General features: G+C 43.6%; 1 protein-coding gene across 3 annotated transcripts in view; it reads right to left on the reverse strand.

Annotated features, from left to right (window-relative positions):
* CFAP92 (cilia and flagella associated protein 92 (putative)) overlaps nt 1–17,114 on the reverse strand; it is a 110,593-nt gene that overhangs the window by 65,971 nt on the left and 27,508 nt on the right. For all 3 annotated transcript variants that reach the window (XM_083156434.1, XM_083156432.1, XM_083156433.1), the window contains exon 6: nt 11,149–11,239. In XM_083156434.1, coding sequence (XP_083012560.1) covers nt 11,149–11,239 — 91 coding nt within the window. The remainder of the gene's footprint in view (nt 1–11,148; nt 11,240–17,114) is intronic.

A 17,114-nucleotide genomic window follows, 5' to 3' on the forward strand; every position in this document is an offset into this window, starting at 1 on the left:
AAGTTCACAATCTCCTACTCCTGTCTCTTCCTCCTGGCAGCTGCTCTCTGGTCCATTGAGATGTTTGAGGGCTCAGATCCACACATACTATAAATGTGGTAGAAGAAGCTGGTACACTGGGCATATGCAGCAACTCAGCTCTGACACTTGAACCACATGATATTATACCCCAGTGCTATTGTCAGAATTTAAAGTAAATTCTAATTCTTTTAGATTTCTTTGCTGCATTTGACACTGTTGAACACTCTTTTTTCTTGCAAATGCTGCAATCCATAGGTCTTCAGGACACAGGGACTTATTTTGGTTGACTCATTGTTAAAACACATTGGGGGAAATTTACTAAGACGTATATTCTACTTCACATGTGATGTTGCTATGGGCAACCAATCAGAATCTACTTCTTATTTATCACCCTCTATATAGAAGATAGTCAACAGGATCTGATTGGTTGCCCATAGCAACATCCCATGTGAAGTACACTACACATCTTAGTCAATTTCCCCCATTCTTTCCCCATCGTGTTTGGTATCTGTATGATTAGCGTCTCACTCGCAGCACTCTGGTGTTTGATTTTAGACAGCAGCATATACTGGTTACAAGTTATGGACCAGATATGAAACATATATGTATTGCCACAAGGAAAAGGGACATATGGGGACCAGTTTGAACCAGTTGCACAGCGGGAGCCCCAGGACACAATGACGAGCCTAGAACAAAGAGCCAGCTGTGCATCCTTACTGTGCCAACCAGAAGAGGTGAAAACTAGTGTAGGGGTGAACTAGTGTTCAATGTATTGTTTTAGGCCAAAATGCCAGGTACCGACTGATGGTAAATGAGCTGTGCATTGATGCCTTTTTATTACCATCCTTCGTTAACCCATACTGATATACAGATGTGTCTTAATGGGCCATCTCATCGTGGTCCTGTGTGACCCTGCTAGCATTCGGCTCTTTTTTGCATCTCTGTGCCTGAAAATGTATCCTAGTCACGATGGATGCACCGGAAGACTGTGCTAATTAAATGTTCTAATTTAAATCTGTTAGTGGCTGTGATTTTTATCCACGCCAATATTACTTTGTGCTACACATACAGACTCCATTGAACAAGGATATAGAAGGGTTGCATATTCCATTATTCAGCATTGCAACTAAAGCACATTTTCAGGAATAATACATGAAAAAAATGCCCGCCGCTAGCAGAACCCCATGGGACCTGGTGGCACATGGAGTATTGAGGCTAGATGTATGAGGACACATCTGTAGCAATAAACTTAGAGGATCTAGAGGGGGTTCTGCTAGGGGTAGGCAACAGGCGGCCTGTTGGCCACATGCGGCCTGCAAACAGCTCCTGACTGGCCCAACGCTCTGTGCTGCTGTATGTGTGACCAATGGCACCTGTGTGTGCGCCCAGTGTAGTCCTGTGTAGCTGACGCTCAGCCTGTGTGTAGCAGGTGCCGGAGCAGCCCAGCGCATGCACGAATGGCCACAGGACTATGCTGCGCACTCACACAGCCACCATCGGACACACATATGGCAGTGCCTAGCTGCCCACCCCCGCAAGTCACTACAGCCACAGCGCCGTGACTGCATGGGGCTGAAATCGGCACCATTTTTAAGGCTGGCACGCAGGTGTTTGGAATATCTAAAGAGGGGCAGGTGTGTGGCATTACTAATGTGGGCAGGTGTGTGGCATTACTAATGTGGGCAGGTGTGTGGCATTACTAATGGGGGCAGGTGTGTGGAATTACTAATGTAAGGGGCAAGTATAAGAGGCTAATATTGTGTTGCATGATGTGAAAAAGGGGTATATTGTGTGCTACAATACATTCAAAGACACATCCCCTTTTGAATGACCACACCCCCTATTTCTGGAGTGCGGTGCTTGAATATCTGCTGGAAGTATTAAGTGGCCCCCCAGCTAAAATAATTGCCCATCCCTGATCTAGAGCACAAAATGACACCTTAAAAAAGCTGTTTGCTACACAGCGAAACGCGTCGGTGGACAGGTGCAACTCCATCAATTATTACTGTCACCCAGACACTGCTATCCTTTGCCGACCACGACAGAGCCCAACCTTATTTATACCATCATTGGGTTTGTGCACCAGGAATCAATCCTCAATCATCTGGCAAATGTGAGACCGGCATATCCAGCTTGCTGCAACCATCCATCTCCTGCCACCTCACCAGAGGGACGCCACCTCGCCACTCATTTGAGGCATCTACATCTCATTGGTACCAATAGACTGTCACACACCCCTAAAAACTATTCTTATTATCCTTGGACTCTAATTGCATATTGAACAAGCCAGGATCGGAGGTCACGGGTGACTATACACTCATAATGCACCTATGAAATAATATGTTTTACGTTTATTTTTAACCAATACAGCATGCTTTACATGTATTACCTTTTACATGCTTATTAAATGTATATACATTTTTTAATTACTATTAATTAGTTGTTTATTACTTGGCGCAGCATACCACCTTCTTTCTAGAGCATAACAAGAACCAGAATGACTTATAGAGGAACGTGTTAAATGGATATCAGCAATATAAAATAAGCAAGATGCTGCAAATACTAGAAACACTTCGTGCTATTCCCCGATACCACTAGGATAAGCAGCTGATGTTAGTCTCAGAAATAATACAAGAGAATCTTCTGCTACATGTGCACTTCAGATGCCCATTGACAGTAATATACATCAAACAGACAGGAGTACACAAATGCATTATGAGAATGTTATTTTATTGGCTGTTTGAAGCTCCATATGCTTTGCAGGTGGGGAGACACTATGTGAAGGTCTGAGTGCAAGCTGAGAATTTATATATGGCCTATATAAAAAATGTACCAGAACTAAACAATAAGCTGAGCAATGTGCTTTCTTTAGGAATCTTTCCCAACTTCTGTAAGGTTCCCTTGAATAGAATGAATCTGCTAACTCAACCATCCAAGTTTTCCAAAGCATGAAATGCCGAGCATGAGACATATGTTTTGTGACAATAAACCAACCTCCCTCTGATCATTTGTCTGTCAACAGGGACCAATGCGACAAATCAACAGACATCTACATCTGTCACTCTCAGGACTTGTATAGTCTGAGAGTAGACGGGGCTTTAAGAGGCTGACTTCTCACAGGCGATTACATTAAGCCCTTGGTATGATGATTTCTTCACTGATGATATTGCGCAATTTTCAAAACTGATCAAATTATTCTTTCAAACAGGGTCCAGATTGATACATAATCTCACAGATGTATTTTAAAACATCAAAGCATGTATCTAGATGATGGTATGTGCTAAAACTACAAAGGAGGCACAATAACAACCTTTTCATCCCTGTATGAGCACAGCAAGGAGGCATCTTTCTTTTTTACTCTATTAGAAAACCTGCTGAGCTGTCTCCATCCTCTTTGGATAACAGTATTTAGAAGTAACATGGATTGAAAAAGAAAACCAGTAAACAAGAAAACCAGTAAACTAGAAGACAAGCATACCAAAAGACCAGTAAACTAAAAGACCAGCATACTAGAAGACCAGCAAACTAGAAGACCAGCAAACTAGAAGACCAGCATACTAGAAGACCAGCATACTAGAAGACCAGCATACTAGAAGACCAGCATACTAGAATACCAGCATATTAGAAGACCAGCAAACTAGAAGACAAGCATACCAAAAGACCGGCATACCAAAAGACCGGCATACCAAAAGACCAGCATATTAGAAGACCAGTAAACTAGAAGACCAGTAAACTAGAAGACCAGTAAACTAGAAGACCAGCATACTAGAAGACCAGCATATTAGAAGACCAGTAAACTAGAAGACAAGCATACTAGAAGACCAGCATATTAGAAGACCAGTAAACTAGAAGACCAGTAAACTAGAAGACCAGCATACTAGAAGACCAGCATATTAGAAGACCAGTAAATTAGAAGACCAGTAAACTAGAAGACAAGCATACTAGAAGACCAGCATATTAGAAGACCAGCATATTAGAAGACCAGTAAACTAGAAGACCAGTAAACTAGAAGACCAGCATACTAGAAGACCAGCATATTAGAAGACCAGTAAATTAGAAGACCAGTAAACTAGAAGACAAGCATACTAGAAGACCAGCATACTAGAAGACCAGTAAACTAGAAGACCAGTAAACTAGAAGACCAGCATACTAGAAGACCAGCATACTAGAAGACCAGTAAACTAGAAGACCAGCATACTAGAAGACCAGCATACTAGAAGACCAGCATATTAGAAGACCAGTAAACTAGAAGACCAGCATACTAGAAGACCAGCATACTAGAAGACCAGCATATTAGAAGACCAGTAAATTAGAAGACCAGTAAACTAGAAGACAAGCATACTAGAAGACCAGCATACTAGAAGACCAGTAAACTAGAAGACAAGCATACTAGAAGACCAGCATACTAGAAGACCAGCATACTAGAAGACCAGCATATTAGAAAACCAGCATATTAGAAGACTAGCATATTAGAAGACTAGCATATTAGAAGACCAGCATACTAGAAGACCAGTATACTAGAAGACCAGTAAACTAAAAGACAAGCATACTAGAAGAGCAGTATACTAGAAGACCAGTAAAAAAGAAGACAATTTGTATTGCACAGAATGATATACAGCTCAGAAATCCCCTGCTTTTTTAGAGATATCAATGACCTTCAGAATAGGGAGATTCAGAGCTAGATTAAGGCTTGGGGGTCTGGGGCAACCTAAGATTGGGGGGGCACTAAAGAGCAAAACTTGGGAAGCAGGGATCAGGTTTTTGCGCACAAGCCTTCAGTGCATTCTTATTGACACTGCACATCACGCCCCCATTTCATGTTATGCACGGTGGTGTACATATCTCTTCTGCAGCTGCCATGCTGGACCCTGCCTTGTATGAATAGCAGGGGAGAGCATTCCCTCCCTACCTTTCCTCCCCTCAGGACAATGCAGTTTACACATACAGTCACACACATGTACATACAGTCACATACACACTCATACAGTATGTACTGTCACACACCAAAATACAGCTTAATCCAGTTCTGGGGGAGTGATATAATAGGTGCCACAACAATAAGCTGGATATGTTATTATATATTTTGTGTCATCTGATTAAATGATTCATGTTGGCTGCTTACCGTGCCAACATGAATCACCTCCATTGTGTGTAATCTGTATTCTAATAAATATTCACAGTCAGAATTTGCTTTGTTATCATCATTCATCACTTGACAGCCCTGTACTTCTGGGAGATCAGAGATGTGTCACAAAATGTCGCTATGTAGTGACTAAGCACAAAGATCTCTACCCATACAATAAGAAATGCTAAAACGAGATTGAATTAATAGAGATAGCCTGACATATCTACAATATGTTTAGCTGTAAGCTTAGCTTTTTCATGGGGACTCCTTCTGGGCGTTCCCACGGACGAGCCCCGCCCCTGCCCACCCCCTTCCTTAGCTCCCCGCAACGTAATGGCCCGGTGAGTGTGTAACTCGCCCAAGCTATTTGTTGCTAGGGTCTGCACATGCGCAAATACGCACTTGGGCATGTGCAGACCCCCCACCATCAAATGAGGCAGAAGAATTCACCCGTTCCAAATGGTGATGAATCACCCGCAGTGTCCAGTGATTAGTGACATTTGTTCACCTGCAAATCACCTAAATGTGTCACTGATCTCTACAAGCCTTTCCCATAGATCAGCAAGGACTCTGCTTAAGGACCTGATTCTGATGGACTCGCAAGGCTGCAAACTTTGCAGCCTTGCAAGTCCATCAGATGCCGCCCGCAGTTGCGCCCACCCCCCCCCCCCTCGTGAGCCTGCGAATGCACGATTTACATAATCATCTATTCGCAGGCGGGGTGAAATCATTTGATGGTCGCCGACCATCAAATGATTTCTCCAGTGCTCACAGTTCAGAGACACCTATATGGTGTCTCTAAATTGCTGGCGCCCTGTGCGAAGACAGGGTGGGCAGCTGACATCTGATGATGTCAGCTGTCCGCACCCGTGTCACAGCCTCATTACCATAAGAACGCCCAGCTTTCTCATGGGAATGCCAATGAAACGATGGGCGTTCCCATATGGTAATGAGGCTGCCCGGCACCCCTGCCCTTCTCCGCCACGGTGCACCCAGCGAACAGTTCACCGTGGGTGCACACACACTTTGTCTGGACATGCGCAGAAATTCTTCTGCGCATGCGCAGATGCACACCATCGATGTCACCGGGGACCGAATGAATCAAAATAAGGTCCTAAGTGTAGTGATAAAAAATAATGTTACCAGTGAAAACTAACACTAACCTCTTATATATTAAATAATTTTAAAATGCAGATGTGTCCTCATATATCCAGCTTCAACACGCCATGCAGTACAAATGCCAGGTCACATGCAACTCTGCATTGAGCATCTTTTTTTTTTTTTTTTATGAAACATGTGTCCTTGTCGCAGCGTAATCATAGTTACCTACCCTCATTCTGCAGGAGACTTCCTGAAACAACAGCAATCTCCCTATCTCCCTCATTAGTCTAGCAATCTCCCTCATGTCACCTGGCCCACATTACACTGTTACATTTTTGGTTAAAAAAAAGCAAAGAGACAGATACATTTACATTAAATCATCAGAACCATTTCCAAGCATTGGTGATAAAACAATGGGGCGGATGTATTAAGCCTTAACAAGAAATAAATGCAAGGGTGATAAGGAGAGATAAACGTCCAGCCAATCAGCTCCTTACTGACTTTTTCAAACACAGGCTGTTACATGGCAGTTAGCAGGTGATTGGCTGGACGTTTATCTCTCCTTATCACCCTTATCTCTTGTTAAAATTTAATACATCTGCCCCAATGATCCCTATGGCTACATGCATGTCCTGTGTCTATTTATATGGACCCACGTGTAAAACAAAATAAATGAACAATCCCTGACACGTATCAGTGACTTTTCTTTAGCAAGTATATTAGCTCTTACTTACTGCTTTGGGGCTCGTCTACATTTGGATATATGTCATTTTAAAAGATTCCTCACAGATGTAGCAGTACACACTCTCCCGTTCACAATCTCTTTTTCACTATCTATCCATATATGTTACTAGTCACGCCCTGTGGGTGGAGCCTGACACACCCCCTCAATGTGGCACTGTGCAAAATTCTTTATTTTTAATATATTTTTATTGAAGCAATGCATCATAAAGACATTCAATATACATTTTTTTAAAGTTTGCTCAAGAAACAAATAAATAGTATAGGAAACAAAGGTACTTCTGTAGTTTCTGGCGCCGTGCGTCTGAGTCCCCTTGCGGGGCTCACTTCGCTCGCCCACGCTGCGGGCTCGGTGGCTCGCTATGCTCGCCACGCTATTTAAAATCAACTCCATGCCAACATGGATAGTGGGGGTATGAACTATCCATGTTGGCATGGAGTTAAGTTACTTTTTTTGACATATTTCGTGGCGAGCGTAGAACCCGGAAGTAGCACATGCTGGCGCCGTGAAACTACAGAAGTACCGAAACAAAATTAAATACATTTGCGATTCTGTTACATATGTGCAAGATTCTACTGCCAACTATAATCTCCCTGAAACTAGTTTTCAAAAGTAGGCAAGTATAAACTTAATGCTTAATGTGTCCTTGTCGCAACTTAATACCTCAATATGATGCATGAGGAGACTGCTAATTAATGTGCCGTCTGATTAATTAATGTGAGTCTGTATACAGGACAGAACTTGTATTGCGGCTGCTACATAGCACATTTGCTGCTAAGAGAGCCCATAGACGCCACTCACTGCCCGGCCGAATGTCCACCCCCCACCCTGCCGCCGACTCCTCTCATTACCATGTGAGGGAAGGGGTCTGCGAACATATGGCCGAAGGGAGAGAAATCAGTTGATGACCGCTGACCATTGAATGATTTCTCTCCGTTTAGATAATAAAAGCCAGTCTATACTGACTTTTATTTCCATCGCTGTTCGCCAAAGACGGGGCAGACGCTGATGTCATCTGACGTCAGCAGCCCACCCCAAGCAGGCATCGCCACACCTGCTTCTACAGGGGAACACCCTGTTTCTATGGGGATGCCCATAAAACACTGGCAGTTCCCCTGCTACCGCTCCCTGCAGGCCCCAGGCCCTCTCTCCCGCAGCGAGCGGCGAGTGTGTAACTTACTGAAGCCATTCGCTGATGGGGGTTTGCACATACACAGAAATGCACATGCGCTAACCCCAATTATCAGGGCTGGGCATAAATTCGAATCGCAGCGAGCGATCCTGAATTGGCCCCTTTGTACAGTGCCACATACAGTAGTGGTCATATTATAAAATGAAGAAGAATATAAGTGATTCAGAAAGGTAATATTGCTTTAATAGAGCATTAACTATAACCAGAGATTTTGGGGGATATTTACTAAAAATACAAATACTTTTTTTGGGGCGTATTAGCCTTAGTAAATTTCCCCCTCCCCCATATGTTTTATGAACCTTGATATTGTAATGCAGAGTGAATAAAGAAAAGGGTTCATTCTTTACAGAACAAATGGGAAGAGGTAGATGACGGAATAACACAATGTGGGTTACGCAGCCTTAAACTAGATATTAATATGACACATTACCATGTTTACAGCTCAGCTGTCACCACATCCATATTACTAGAGTGACTGGAACTGTTGTCGTAGTGACAGAGCACATTGTGGGAATAATTCAGTAAATAAAATAACCACCAATAAATCAGCAGAGTGACTGACAGCACAATGAATGCTAGACAATTATCTGCTCATGAATGACATTTGAAGCACGGCTCTGGTGATGATGGTAGTGCACCGTTCTGATGTTCTGACATTGTTGGAGGTAGGGTCACTGATCTCAGTGTCTGCTACTGACTTCAGCTGCAGACTGAGTAACCTGAAGGCAGTGGTGTAACTATAAATTTTGCTCCCCCCTGCCAAAAAGTGTGTGCCCCCCCCTCCAGGCTCCTCTCCAGCATGTTTCCCCAGCGTGTGACGTGATGACATCACACGCATAACGGAGAAACTGAAGCAGGAGAGAGGAAGAGAGACCAGCAGACACTGCTGATTCCCTTGGCTCCGACACATCCCAGGCCACCCTAGCACGCCCATCCTGTACACAGTAGCCAATAGCCGGCTCTGTGTTCTGTCAATTGAATCAGTGGGGGAATTTGTCATCTCTGCCATGGCCCCACCCGCGCTGCAGCTGACACGCGTCCAGTGCTCAGTCAGTGGGCAGCTGCAGGCAGCAGCATGTCAGTGCATCGAGCGGGTGTCGGCGCCCACACAGATCCTGCTGCTGCTTGCTTCCCCAAGCGGCCTTACAGTAGTTACGCCACTGCCTGAAGGTTATTCAGATGACCGATGGTCACACAATGTGGTTTGATGGTGCATCTTGAAATGCAAAAATGGATCACGGAAGCAGGCAGGAGGCGTCTATTTACACCAGAGGCCTCCTCCTTAGTATGTTAGCCGTACCGTATTGCACAGCCACTTCCCTGCAACTGCAATATCGTACAGCTCTGAATCAGGCCCACTTTTACTCACATCACTATTGCAACAAAAGGACAATGCATGTGTATCCTGAGTGCGGCCACTGACTTCTGTGGGCGACGTAGTCACTAATTTGGGTTAGGATAGAAGTCCAATATGAGGGGTGTGGTGTAGCTCACAGACAATATCTAGGCTGACAGTCATTACGTTGACATTGACAAAACATCAAGATAGAGGTTGACGTTAGCCTTTTACATAATTTTTATGTCAATGTCGACACTTGGGCCCGTGGACCCCCGAATAAGTCTCTGATTGCTCACCATGCTATGGGCCAGGTGCTTCGCCCCACTACTGCTGTACTTGGCACACTTTACCATTCCCAATCGGAGTCCATGTAAAAGGTAAAGTATCAAAAAGTATAATACATGGAAAAATTCCAGAAAAACTTAAGCCGATCAGTTCATGTGTTGACCATTACCAGGTCAACCCACTGCTTGTGTCGAACTTGTGCATGTCAACATTTTGGTGTTGACCTGGACAATATCTGTCAGCCATCTGGATGCCCAATATGAGAGACCCACACAATGCATCCTGCCATGTATCATTGGGGCAGATGTATTAAGCCTGGAGAAGAGATAAAGTGGAAGGAGATGACGCACCAGCCAATCAACTCCCAACTGTCATATTTCAAACACAGTTGATTGGCTGATGCGTTATCGCCTTCCACTTTATCTCTTTGCCAGGCTTAATACATCTGCCCCAGTATGCTTAATCTGTGACTTTATACTAATTCTATACATCAATGTGTACGTGGCTACAGTACAAATAGCAAGTTCTGGGAAAAGTATAGAGAACAGAAATTGCTACTTGTGGAAGGGCATCTAGGTTGCTGTTGACACTTCTGTAGTCATTAACATTACAGATGGATCTGCTCTCATCTTAGCGGCTCCCATTCCGACGTCTGCCAGCCAGCGATATCCCCAGCCGGCATACGTGGGCGCGGCCATCCGAGACGTACATAAGGTCGACTGGGCTTAGGTTGACACTTGACATAGGTCAACATGGCTAAGGTAGACTGAGTCAGAAGGTCGACACAAGATATAGGTTGACATGAGTTTTTTTACGTTTTATGTCCCCAAGTTCCAACATAGGTTGACATGGACTCCGTTTCAGTGTGCCACATCCCCTCGCATCAAGTTCTACCTCAGTACAGCAAATACCAGGTTTTGTCTACGAGAAGGGGGCGGGGCTGAAAGAATCCAATTTGCATTTGCGTCCCTACCCAAAGAGATGCGTATTGCGGTATTTGATATGGGGGGAGGGTCCAGGGACTGCCGGGAGGCTTGCCCACCTTTCCATGGGGCCAGGAGGGGGACAAGATGATTTTTATAAAAAGCTAGGAAGAGTAAACAGTGCCCGGAAAGTTGGGAACTAGGCTTTTGCTGGCGATACCCTCCGCAGTGCTGACACTGCGGAGGGGGATTACTGCATACAGAAATGCGGTAAATACCCCGATAACGGGGTTTTTAACTGCATTTCTGGTTTGAGAGAATCCCACCCGCCGTATGTAAAAAATATGTTTGACTCCTTGATTCCTTAAATGAATGGTTACAGTAAGACACATTGCTATCATTACAATGATCACATGTTACCTTTTCAATGGATTTTCCTTCACAGGACTCGAGGAGACAGGTTCTGCGAATCTGACAGTCGGTAACATCTCACTTGTTGCACATTTTAGTGCTGTGGAAACGGAACATAAACATCTTCATTACATAACTGCTTTTAATAATGTAAAAAAAATTTTTATATGTGAGATCCCCATCAGCAACATACAGGAAAACACGAGAAGGCTTTTATAGAACCTGATTCAGATGCGCCTGTTCTTGATATTGCTGTTGCTTTCTTTTGCCATATGCATTTGTGATTATCTGCCAATAGGACATAAGTTACCCTGAGCCCACTGCTGTCTTTTTATTCCATCCAACAGAGTATAATTGCTGAAACATTGTTACCATTGTAGCAAATCGGGTAATGAGGCTGATATCCTCAATAGACACATACTTCACAATGGGCCTTATTCTAGTTCACTCTTTCTGACAAAATCCTTCTTAGATGGACAAAACCATGTGCACTGCAGGTGGGCCAGATGTTACTTGTGCAGAGAGAATTAGATTTGGGTGGGGTTTTACTTCAAAGTGAGATCTATATTGCAATGCAAAAATAAAGCAGACAGTATTTACCCTGCACAGAAACAAAATAACTCACTCAAATCTCAATCTGCACATTTTACATCTGACCTCCTGCAGTGCACATGGTTTTGTCCATCTAAGAAGGATTTTGTCAGAAAGAATGAACTAGAATAAGGCCCAATGTTACGGTCCCATTAATCAGGACACCCGTGAAAGTCATTTTTGATAATCTCTCAATTTGCAAATTCTCTGATTAGTGGTCAACTCTTAATTAGACCTACAGTATGTTAGCAAAGGGGATAATTCCACACCTGAGGCGTGGCCTCGCAGCCTGAATCCCATCATTGGGGGGTGGGGTGGGGGGGGGGGGTCTGGGAGGTGCATGCTGCCTCGGTAAGCTCCTATACACTGACAGGAGCCTAGTTCTACACATAATCTTACAGTGCAGCATTCAGCTCCTGTTACCAAGCAGTAGTTGGCACTTTATTGTCACCCCCCTGGAGGGTGACACCCAGGTCCGGCCCACACCTCCTTGTGACACCACTTTAGCTATTTATAAGTTTAATCTTCATGATAATTTCTTAAAAACATATTATATAACAATTTACAGCGTCGCTCACATTAGTTATATAAATTCAAATAAAAAAATGTTGTGGACAAAAAGATTAAAGATTATGATGAATAAAAACTTTTATTTGCCAATTTTCACATCTATTTTGACAAATTCACTTGATGGCTTAGAAATGAAGCACAGATCGCTCCGTGTGTACACCTGAGAGGAATGTTTTTAAATGACTTATATCCAAATGTAGATGAGCCCAAAGCAGTTAGTAAGAGTTACTATACTTGCTAAAGGGCTGGGAAATGTAGCAGATGATTCAATGTAAGTGTATCTGTCTGTCATTCCTTTGTTCTCCAAAAAGGCAACAGTGGGCTAGGTGAAATGAGGGAGATTGCTGGACTAATGAGGGAGATTGCTGTTATTTCAGGGAGTCTCCTGCAGAATGCAGGAGGGTAGGTAACTATGATGTAACAGTGTAATGTGGGCTAGGTGACATGAGGGAGATTGCTAGAGTAATGAGGGAGAGAGGGAGACGGCTGATATTTCAGGGAGTCTCCTGCAGAATGCAGGAGGGTAGGCAGCTATGGTGTTACAGCATCTGAATCCAACACTTTTTGTAACTATAGTGCACAATTCAATAACTCTACAACAGAATAGATCTCAGGCTCTCGGGCTTGATCATGAGGGAGCAACCCCTGAACCATTTACTCTGTGTGAGTAAAACACAACGTGACATGTTACCAAAACAGTTGCCTGCATTTGTTCCTCACATAGATCCAATAATCTGCTGCACAAATTAGTTTTGGGATGTTACTCAACATTTCTCACATCTACGGAGAAAAGTGATTGATGGTTCTGTTTGAAAATCTGGGTTTACTTGAAATGTTTCTCGCTGGCTGTTAATATCATCAGCGGTCCGTAAAGAAGCATTGTGACATGATTGATTACAGAGCAGCCGAAAACGTGAAGACAAGTAACATTTAGAAGTCTGCAGAGTTACATATAAATAACACGATGGCCCAGTGCTAATTGTACTGCACAAAGTAATTTCACTGTGTTTCGTATATGGCTGGAGTTCAGCACTTGGCTTATTTGAAAACAGAAGATAGAACTTTTAATTGATATAAAGGAGTAACAAAATCTAATTAACACTTAAATTATCAATGGAATTTAAATTGAATTACTTCTAATTATCAAGCCTGATCAGATATACTGCATTTCTAATGCCGGCCACATAATAATTAAATGGGATCGGAGAGAAACTTGGCCGCATGTCTGTATAGACAAATACCAAAATCAGATAATGTTATATTAATCCAATAAAATAAAGAATCCAATGGAAACTGCTCCCAACGTGCTAATCTAGTTTAGTCAATCCTGTGTCAGAGTGGAGTATCTGGAAATATTTTCCGCCATTGAGACATGTCTTGCTGAGGACTCATTTCCTCCTCTATTTACTGTTGAGCGGGTTCGCCATTTTTTTTGTGGACTTCTCTATCAGGGGTCCATTTGTGGTTCTCTATTGTGAACATATTGCATTATATGGAGATTGTAGTCTGGTTTGGACTGGGGGCCTTGGGGTGGGGTGACCCTACTTGAGTGCCTTCAATGCAGCAGAGTTCTTGCCCATGTTTGATACGGTTTGCCTTTCTTCATAATGCTTAATTAATGTTCTTGCTTTTAATTGTTTCGTACTGTCATTCTAATTTTCTCTAGAGTTTGTTCTGACCTATTATGCTTTTAGTTTCCTGCTTGCTCATAGGTTATTTGGATTTTAGTTTTGACTAGTAAAAAGCTTGTCCCTACCTGCTCCTACCTCCAACCTCTGTCTTCAACCTCTCTACATATCCAGCAAGTTTAAAACATATCATTTTGGTTTCACTTTCTGTTAAGGAGTAATTTGGTTGGTGAAGTGGCCTTTATTGCATTTTAGATCTAGGGCTGGACACACCATGGTCTTAAGTTACATGTGATTAGTTTTCATAGTTGTAGTGTAGTTAGGACCGGTGAGGGTTGCTTTGGGAATCCAAATACAGTATGAGTTGGGGTATTAGTACATTGGAAGGGGGGACGTAGTAATTACTATATTCTGGTGTCCGTGTTTTGGAGACACTGGCCAGTGTCATTTCCATTATTTTATTTTAATCTGACACTTTCTTGAGATTGTGGGGTATATTCAATTGAAGCCGGATCCATTCCGAAATTCTTTTGACAGAATGGATTCAACATTCATTATTCAATATAGCGGCCAAATCTGGATGTCAGATTTGGCCACTGATTGATGCTCACCTGGCCGGTGCGGGGACCGGGTGAGCACAGTGGTGGGAGGCGGCAGGGTCACCCGGGAGGTGGCGGGAGGCAGCGGGAGCTGGGACGGATGAGCTGCTCTCACCCAGCCCGGCGGCAGGACAAGTTTGTGCGGCGGGTCGGTACGGGAGGCATCGGTAGAGTACGGGAGGCGGCAGACAGGAGGACGGCACCGTGTAAACTGATGCTGCTCACCCGGTGCTGTCCTCCTTGCCTCAATCTGACATCTTTTCATGTCAGAATGAGATTGCCGGAAACATGTTTCCATCAAAAGCAGGTGGATTAGCGGCTATTCCGTCAATCCACCTGGTTTTTGGCAGGTCAGAACATTCCAACCTACTGAAAAAAACAGCACTGAATAGGTCGAAACCCCTTCTGACCTATCAATTGAATATACCCCTGTGTCCGTCTGGACAAACTAACTTTGTAACAGTTTTGGTTTTGTGTTGGGTGTTGCAGGCTCCCTGCATTTGTGGCAAACCTCGCCGTTCCGGGAGTGGAATATGGCGAGTGGCTGGCAAGTGAGTTGGATAGCAAGGATGGCTTTTCCTCACTATCAAAAAGGCATCCTCGCTGTACAACCCCCCCTCGCTGCCGCTCACCGAGGGCATTGAATACCACCCATTCGGTTTCCTTTTTTTTTTTTATCTAGTCTATTTATATCGGTTTCTCGCTCCTATGTGCTACAGCTTATATTACTGTACACTGCTCATGTCACCAAAATTTCTTTTTCATTGCCATTTTTGTGGATGTCAATTTTAACCCTTTGAGTGCCAAGAGAAATGGTCAAAATAGGTATGAAAATTGCTAAGCAAACATTTTTATTCCTCATTGACCTGTAATGTTTACCTTATATAGGAAATAGAAACATTTTTTATTTGAATTTATATAACAAATGTGAGCGACGCTGGCATGTTTAGCGATATTTGAACATCTCTCATAGAGATGTTGGCACTCAAAGGGTTAAAACCTTTCCCTTTACATACAGACCGGTAATCTCTTTATATGGTCTCAGAAATCAGCATTAATTCTGTGCATAACCTTGTGGCGTGTGTACTTCTTATGTCCTAAATACCTCCCCATACAGGGAAAAGTATATAATGCGACATGGAATCCAATACACTGGATCAAGATGAAGTCTTGGTCTTTATTTTTGGAACAGATAACAGCATACCAGGTACACAGCATATGCCAGTATAGTTACAAACTCTTCAGAATGCTCCAACTGTAGCCCACACCCCGGCCTATCACTTGGGTAGCTATTTCACCATCAAAAGCAATGACCTGCTGCCCTGGAAACACTGTTATTAGGAAGCCACAGGTGCTGCTAATCAGCCCAACTGTGATCACATCAGTTTTCATGCTGCTGGTGCACTAAAACCTGGACTGGATCTTCCACATTACTTTCATGTGTAAAGATACTGTCCCTGCCCCACAGTAATACATTGGGAAGGTCAGCATATGCAAAGTTCTCGGCTTATGTGAAAGAAATGTGTTTTATATCTTCAGTTGCATTTGACGGTCTCTGAAATGCATTACAAATACATGCTGTCCTAGCAGAGATAAGGAATATGGTAATAAAATGATGTTTGAATATTTTTCTATCTTACATGTGTTGGTCATGACATTTTCTATATCTTCTGCAATAAAACTGAATTTTAACTTGAAATTCAAACGACTAAATGTAAAACGGAGTCACAAAATAACTCAGTTCAGCAACAGTGACAAGTACACTCAGGTACATCTACAGTAAGCCAGTGGTTTGTTTACAGCCATCAACTCCATTTTTTTTTATTTTATTGGAATGGAACATTTGGAATATAGAGAAAACAATACTCACCAGTATTGAGAAACAGAGCTATGAAAAACAATATATACAGCATGTGTAAGGTAAAAAAGTTATCATTGTTCTTATCATGCTGCTGAAGAAGCTGTGGAGTCAGGGCTGGCGCCACCACTAGGCAGCATTAGGGATTTTCCTAGGGCGCCGGTCACTGGAGGGCGGAAGTCAGGAGCAAGAGTCCCCCCCCATCCTGGTTGGAGGTGAGTGGCAACTCTCCCTCTCCCCCCCCCTCACTATCCTTCCCCCAAGCGTATTACCCACCCGACCCCCTGGACTTCACTGGAGCGAGTGAGCGCTGGGCCATGGAGTTGAGCAGCAACTCTCCTCCCCGCCATGGAGCGATGAGGCGGCGATGGCCGCGCCACTTCAACCGGCATAAGGCATCAACCCCTCCTGAATCCCCCCCCCCCCCGGTGGAGCAAGTACCAGCCCTGTGTGGGATGATTGCCATAGCAAAACCAATCCAGGTTCTGCACCACCATATTTAGACCTCTCTCCTTGCTCCATCTGTGGCCAGTTAAGTTTTGCCAGCCACTTGAAAATCTGCAAAAACTATTTGCTAGAGGACTATTTGCTAGAGGACTATTTGCTAGAGGACTATTTGCTGACTGAGAATTCTCTGGATGGTAACTATTATAGGCAGAACTCTGGGAGGCAGTGGAGTCATCTCCTGCTCCCAAGGGGGCACCTCTCCTCCCCCTGGAAGTTTAAATC

The sequence above is a fragment of the Crinia signifera genome, chromosome 8 (genome assembly GCF_055691185.1).
Source record: "Crinia signifera chromosome 8, ASM5569118v1, whole genome shotgun sequence".
Lineage (NCBI taxonomy): Eukaryota > Metazoa > Chordata > Amphibia > Anura > Myobatrachidae > Crinia > Crinia signifera.